The sequence below is a fragment of the Populus alba genome, chromosome 1 (genome assembly GCF_005239225.2).
Source record: "Populus alba chromosome 1, ASM523922v2, whole genome shotgun sequence".
In the NCBI taxonomy this organism is placed as follows: Eukaryota; Viridiplantae; Streptophyta; class Magnoliopsida; order Malpighiales; family Salicaceae; genus Populus; species Populus alba.
Window position 1 is genome coordinate 11,786,380 of NC_133284.1, and position 7,918 is coordinate 11,794,297.

Consider the following 7,918-nt stretch of genomic DNA (forward strand, 5'->3'; position numbering starts at 1 on the left):
AAATTGGTGTGTTTTTTTAACCGGTGTAGTGGTCGAATTCCTATTGTCATTGCCGGTAATGTGTTGCTATTTTTTTTCTTTTTTTAAAAAAAAATGAAGGACAAAATAGTAATTGACTTTGAAGATAAATTCAGGAAATAAATTTATGCTACAAAGTCGCATATAGTACGAAACATCCTGACCGTTGACAATATTTTGTTCACGGGTTGAGTATAGAGAGGCAAAGGTAGCATAACGCAGGCATGGTAGAATTTTCCTTAAAGACACGGTCCTGAAAGCCCTGACCCTGAATGTTGTAAAGTAGTTTTCATTGGGCCAGCTCATCAATGCACTGTTTATAAATTATTACATGTCCTTCCGAAGCTCTTTAAGCCCTAATGTTATGTAATTTTATTAAAACCCAAATGCTCAGAAGCAAATTATTGCTTTTTTTATTATTACTATTATCATATAATTAGCCAAACGTAGCTTCTTATTTTTAATGTTATGTAATTTTATTAAAACCCAAGTACATGATGGGACTCGGATCTTTTTCATAGTGATGGGTGCTGCCGTTTGGGCCACGGCCCAAACAACAACAAGGCAACATGCCCAAACGGAAACAAATTGTTCTTTTTCTTTATCATTAACTTTTTTTTTAATAATTATTTGCACCATCAAAAAACAAATGTGTTCTTAAGGAAAGAGTTACATAGATCCAATTTCATTCTGCAGAAACAAAACTGTTGACCAAAATGATTAAACGCAAGAGAAACGACTACAAATTTCCTCTTCAAATTGCTTTTGAAACGTTCTCCAAAACCCACATCCATTTCCCCTCAAATCGCTAATAATACTCATTTCAACAGGGAGAAAACCCTGTTAGGGAAATAGCTGGAGAAGACTTACCAGTGGTGAGTTAGTTTCGTAGTTAAATGTAAACTCAGAGGTGGACATTGAAAATGCCTACTGTGACGAATTGTCTATGATGATAAATATATCTCCTTTCTTGGTGTTGCTTAGGAAAGGCCATTTACTTTAATTAGCAGCATTATTCCTCGTCGGGAAGCAGAATCTAACTCTGAAATTTTTTTTATATATATAAACCCTTGGTATTGGTGTAAGCTTGTTACAGAGAGCCTTTGCTTTTACCAGTCCCCAGTCCTCATTTGTTTGTATTTCTCTTTCATTTCTTTCTTTCTTCTTCTTCTTCTTCTATTTTTGGAGAAAATTGCAATTCTCAGCTACCCAATTTCCAGCTCTATAGATATGAGCTCACTTTTGCATAGAATCTCAGGTGTACAGAGGCAATAAAGGAAATATATAGGAATGATCATGGAGGATGACAGGGAGAGGTTTGACTATGAGTCAGTGAGTTGTTGATGACAAGTAAAAGTGGGAGGGAATCAGGTACAGATGGAGGTGGTGGAGATGTTTAGCATGCGTGACGTTGTGATGCTCGGTAATGGGTGGTGCATGACAGGCGTGGTTCCCTTACAGTAAATGGATTTCCTCCAGGTCAAATACATGGAAATATTGAAAAGAAAATACTAGGTGACAGGCACGGGGATGACTGTGATTTCATCCAGAACATTAATTTGAAGGCAGATTTTGCATTTATCAGGGTGATAATGTGCTGATTAATCATGGGGATTGAGCAGGAGTCGATCTGAACAAGCTAGAAAGGGAAGTGTTGTGGCGATTAGCAGTAAGTTTTGCCTCCAATAATTCACAAGTTGCTGATGTGCCTCCACTCCCGTCAACCCTCAAAAGTAATGCCTTGCAGTGGCATGCACTTCCGACGGTGCAGATATATGTGTGGCAGTCAGTGCGTTCATGGCCCCTGCTAATTTTCCCGAGTAAGAGGAACAAAGTCAGCGTTGCTATCATAACTTGTCAAAAGGGCTATAATTCCACGGCCACTTTTAGCCCTTGTAAAATTCATTCAAACCTCCTCAAGTGAAAGTATTTTAAATGATGTTTGTTCGTGCAATTAACCAAGTGATGAGATAGCTGATGCTCGGTGTAAATGAATTATCTTAATTTAATAATGTAAATTGAGATAGCTGATGCTCGGTGTAAATAAATTGTATTAATTTAATAATTTAAATTGTTAAGTAAGATAAGATTATAAAATGTAATTTATATTATTTTTTAACACACCTCTTCAAGTGAAAGTCTTTTAAACTTAAAATTTATATAGGTCCACATTCCATGGTATTTAATTTTTATCAAATAAATAAAAATTATGAGATTCAAACTCGTGACCGCTTAGTCATCAAGGCTCTGATACGATGTCAAAGAACAATTTCAATCTAATAACTTAAGTTGTTATATGAAATCTTAAAATATGATTTATATTATTCTTTAACACTTGATATTTTATAATATATATATATATATATATATATATATATATATATATATATATATATATATAGTTTTTACCTGCATCCATTCCTTAATTCATAATGGACGAAATCTTGGAATGTGTACCCATGTAATTTTGCTAGGAGACTAGAGGAATGCATAGCAGTGCGTTTTAAATTTTGAGTTTTTTTAACCTAAAATTATTATTTTTGGATAGTTTTGTTTGTTGATATAAATAATAATTTTTTAAATATTATTATTTTAATATATTTTCAAGTAAAAAATATTTTAAAAAAATAAATATTTCACACTTTCAAATACAAAGATAATTTACCCATTTTTATTTCACCATTATTTTCATCCCAAATGATTTTTCCTGCCGAATTTGCTCACCACTTGGTGAGTATTAATGAAATTTGATTAAAGTAGATGCTCGGTACGTCGTGGCTGGCACAAACAATCTGGGATCCATCATTCTGCTTATTCTCTGTTTTGTGTTTTTTTTTTTTTAATGACATTGTTTTTTCCTAGGAAAATATTTGTGCCTAAACTATTCCCCAATTAATCATAAAATAAATTCGGGGATTTAATATATACCTGTCAACATTTTCCTAGAAAGTGTCCCAAATTCAAGCTCCAATTAACCTTTGTCAATTAATATATATTGGAACAAAAATAAAAAAAAACACTGGAAGCACATCTACTTGTCCACTCAGTTTACTATAAAGAACTCCAACTGTTTTGATCGGTATCTAAATACTGCCTATATAAGTGTGTTTTGCTTGTAACCAGCAAGTCGAGTAACTATCAAAGCTACCACTAAGAGGGATGAAAAATCTACTCAAAATATTTTTCACTGAGTAGGCTTAGAGTTTCTAGTTTTAATGGAAGAAGGTCCGGAACATGGAAAGTTTGCGGTGAACTTCACAGAAAAAAGTGTTGTCAAGGCCGCGAATCCCTTGCCAGAGCCACAAAGACTCGCTCTATCAAATCTTGACCTACTTTCTGGCCGATTTCCTGTCACGTACTTCTATTTCTACCATAATCCTGAAAAGGTTTGCTTCTCCTCCATCATGGAGTCCCTCAAGAGTTCCCTTGCTGAGACTCTTAGTTACTACTACCCATTTGCTGGTCAAATAGTACAAAATCCAAATACTAATGAGCCTGAGATTATATGTGACGATAATGGTGCTTTGGTTGTAGAAGGTCATGCCACCATTTCTTTGAAGAAACTAGACTTCTACAACCTTGATCAGTTTTTGCAAGGGAGACTCGTTTCTCTCAACACTGGATTTCCTTTACAAGTCCAAGTCACCCGTTACACATGTGGAGGCATCTCAATAACGTTCACCTTTGATCATGCACTCGGCGACGCAAGCTCCTTTGGTAAGTTCCTGGTTTCATGGTCAGAAATCGCTCAAAGAAAGCCAATATCTTGCATGCCAGATCACAGGAGAAACCTTCTAGCACGCTGTCCTCCAACTTATCATCCTTCCCTGGATCAAACTTATGTAAAGTGTACCATAGAAGAAATAATAAACATGCCCACAACCCAGATCTTGCTCAAGCGCCTATATCATGTTGATGTCTCCAGCATCAATAGGCTGCAGCAACTTGCTTGTGACAGCGGTAATAAGAGAACTAAAATTGAGGCCTTCTCAGCCTATGTATGGAAGATAATGGTTACAGCCATTGATGAAAGGCATCAAAAGTGCAAGATGGGATGGTTAGTCGATGGACGTGGTAGAGTTCATGGAGCTGAGGATTTAATGTCAAATTACATAGGGAACGTATTATCCGTTGCTGTTGCAGAAGCAACCATTGCAGAACTGAAGCAAGGGTCTATATCAGATATTGCTAGCAATGTTCATGATTCCATATCAAAGGTGACTAATGAGGTACATTTCTTGGATTTGATAGATTGGATCGAGTGTCACAGACCTGGTCTGATGCTATCTAGTATTGTATTAGGCCGAGGAGGTCCAGCCCTTGTTTTGTCTTCAGGGAGGAGGTTTCCAGTTGCTGAGTTGGACTTCGGATTCGGTGGTCCGGTGTTGGGCACGGTTTGTACAACGGTAGAAAAAATTGGAGTTGGCTACATGAACCAAAGGCCAAGCGCTAGAAACGACGGCTCATGGACTGTTTCAGCCATCCTGTGGCCAGAACTAGCCGCTGCCTTGGAGGCGGACTCGATTTTTCAACCTATGTCAGCTAGTCTTCTTCGACTATGATGCTATTCTATGCATCTCTAGGCGCTTGTTGGCTTACTCTATGCATAGAAAATCTTATTTCAATTATTGAGAAAATGGGCAAAAAAGAGAAGGGCACGGGCCCACTTAATTATACAATATCACTGTGAATAAAAAAAAGCATCAGGAAGCAAACATTGAATCCCACTCGTATAGAATTGGTGCTTTTCAGGCAGGATAAAATAAGTGAGATTATGTGTGAACCACTACATGGAGCAAGTTGCCTTCCCAAATCCGAATATTATAGCAAGAATACAATATATCTTGAAGAGTTTCAGAAACAGAACCTTGGAGATAAAAATGCTGTCGAGGGCAAGACATGAAAGAAAGCATCCATGATAAACGGATAGTATTGTTTCAGTCTCTCGCGAAGCTTTAACACCTCCCTTGTCTGCACAAAAATCACGCAATCAATCTTTAATAGGTATCGAGAATAATCAAATATCTTCGAAGGATTAAATATAATTCATCAGGATTCTTTTTTAAAAAAAAAGTCAATGAAATCTAATGATGTCACAAAATTCAAAATATATAACTAAAATATTATTTAGAATTTAAAATTGTGGTTAATCAATATATTCAAATATTAAAAAAAAAATTAATCTAAGAAACTCTATATTTTATACTTATAATACAAGTTTCAATACTTCCAAAAATAATCTCAATCGAGAATTTAAAAATCCTCCAATTATAAAATCAATATATTTATTATATTGTTACCTACAATATCTGTTTATGATCTCAATTGCATCTTTAATTTAGTGTTGCATGTATTTGTGTAAAATTTTATAATGTCCAACCTTGGGTCTGTAATTATTATGGACTTCATCCTTAGCAATATTTTTACAGCCATTTAAGAATAATTACAACTTATAATGACCAGCATTTCTAATATAATAGAGCCCCTAGAGATTCCTGAAATAAAGCATTATAATGTTGGCAAGAATTAAAATAATAATTATTATAGACATGTTCACCAAGAATACAATCAATATATTTTAAATATACAAGTATTTTTTACCAGTGATTGTAAAATTCAATGAATCATAGTTTATAAGCAAATAACTTGTTTAAGACTATATTTGGGTAACTAGAGAGAGATTGCATCATCTTGATCCGAATCTTTTGAAGTATTATAAGAACCACCTAAAACAATAGCCTAACTCATGACTCTTCGACTAAGATAGCGGGCTTGGACTTATGTGATTGGGCTTCATTTGATTTAATTATTGGATTTTATGTTATTTTATTTTAATGGGCTTTGGTATAATTGTGGTTCTATTATGTTTTACTATTTATAAGTGTTTCTTTTACATTATAAACAACTTATTTATGAATTAAAGAAAAATTACAGAGTTGTCATTCTCCTCTCATTCCCCATTCTCTCTTCCCCTCTCCCTCTGCCCAGCTTCTTCTTATTCCCGCTGTCTTCCCTAGCTTTTCTTTCTTATTTCTTCTCCTTTTCTTTTCCCTTTATCCTCTTCTTCTCAAGTCTCTTTTTGTCCCGCTTCACACAACCAATTAATAATCAAAGCAAACAAACCTTGGTTTATTGGTAAACCTATTGGTATCATCTCCTCAACAACACTCTCAGCATATCCCATTTTATCACCCTTGCAAAGACCTTGCATCAGCGAATTCAAAGCAACTACTAAATTGGGAAATATCCCCTTCAAACTTACAAGTCTCGGATACAAAATGAAAAAAGAAAAGAATTAAAGCTGTTTTCGGATTCACATTTGATTTAACAACTATCAAACTCTTGAGGAGACAAATGGAGCACTAATTATTTACATTTAGCACAATACAAAGATGGGTTAGAAAGAATAGCAGACAACTTAATGAGTAAAATCTGATTTAAAGTTGTGGATTTGTCTGTGGCTGCAATACTGGACGTGGAGGAGAAGGAGGGTCTCGTTGGTGCATATGGTGCTGTTTTTTTAGCGTTGCTGCGACATAAGTTAAAAGGCGTTTAATTGGCGTGTAAATAAAGATAGTTTTGGTAATTGTCAGCTTTCTCATATCCATCAAAGATCGCATTCACAGAGCAAACAGAGGAAACTTTTTTGTGGGGGTTTAACGTGTGTGATTGTGTGTTGGTAAGAGTTTAAGAATGGTGGACAAGAAGAGGCTATGATGTTCATTCTGGTGAAGTTCAAGAGAGGATGTGGAAGAGAAAGAGACAGGACAGTTCATGTATATATAAACGAGCGTTTGGTGTTTAATGTTTCAGGAGAATTTGATTGACTGTAATGGTGACCGAAGCAACGCCGCCAGTCAGGGAAGCTGAAGGGCTGACTTGAGAGGAAGAGGGGGTGGAGGAGAGAGATGGGGTTTCTTGGGCAACTGGCCTGAAGAGAATTGGAATACCAATTGGGCTTATAGAATACCCAGATCTGTATTGGGTTATTCTCAGATTGAAGTGGACTGGTTTTGGAGTTTGATTACAAGGTTTTTGGCAAATCTAACATTTGATTTCTATAACAAATATGGAGGCAGACATGCATCAAAACCCAAGTTTATGATATTTTATAGCAGATTCCATTGGTGTTTTTTTAATTCTAATGTTTAAAATATTTTTAGATTAGCCTTCATTTAATGAATAAAAAGAAGAAGATTTTAAATAGGTCATATGTGCTTAAATAGATGTAATCACAAGATCTTTCTTTCAATAGGTCACTCCTTAAAAATTAAATTGTACATGATAATATGGATACCAAATTAATTAATTTACCATCCAAACTAAGCTTCAATTATAAACTTTTTTTTCTTTTTAGATCCGGTTAAAAATAGAATTGTGGATTAAATTGGATTGTCTTTTGGATAGATGGGAATGCCTTATCAAAATTCATTTCGAAAGGGATTTAGATAGTGTTTGATATTATAATAGAAATAGTTTTAAAGTGTTTTTTTATATTTAATATATTTTTTATTTTTTAAAATTTATTTTTAATATCAGCATATCAATATAATTCAAAAATATCTAAAAAAATAAAAATATAATGAAACTGCATAAACAAACATTACCACCTTTATATATAATGGGAAAGTTAACTAAATATATATATATATATATATATATATATATATATATAATATATATATATATATAAAGGGGGTATCTATATTAGCATATATAAAGGGGGTATCTATATTAGCGTGTTGCTACGGGCTAGAAAAAATGTTAAATACAATGAATTATATATAAAAATAAAAATAAATAACTCTTTCTTTTTAATCTATTGGGTTAATGCTTAAGATTTTAGTGATATCTGAGAGTGATAATAATAGTTTTTTTTTTTAAATATTTTTTATTTGAA

The 7,918-nt window shown here is 34.0% G+C and overlaps 1 protein-coding gene across 1 annotated transcript; it reads left to right on the forward strand.

Moving 5' to 3' along the window:
- Positions 1–3,129: 3,129 nt before the first annotated feature.
- Positions 3,130–4,697, forward strand: LOC118038634 (coniferyl alcohol acyltransferase). The gene has a single exon (XM_035045049.2). The coding sequence runs from the start codon at positions 3,234–3,236 to the stop codon at positions 4,578–4,580; it is 1,347 nt and encodes a 448-aa protein (XP_034900940.1). The 5' UTR covers positions 3,130–3,233; the 3' UTR covers positions 4,581–4,697.
- Positions 4,698–7,918: the final 3,221 nt, after the last annotated feature.

Bases quoted from the DNA above. Each gene is read 5' to 3' on its own strand.
- LOC118038634 (XM_035045049.2), top strand. From the start codon at position 3,234: ATGGAAGAAGGTCCGGAACATGGAAAGTTTGCGGTGAACTTCACAGAA.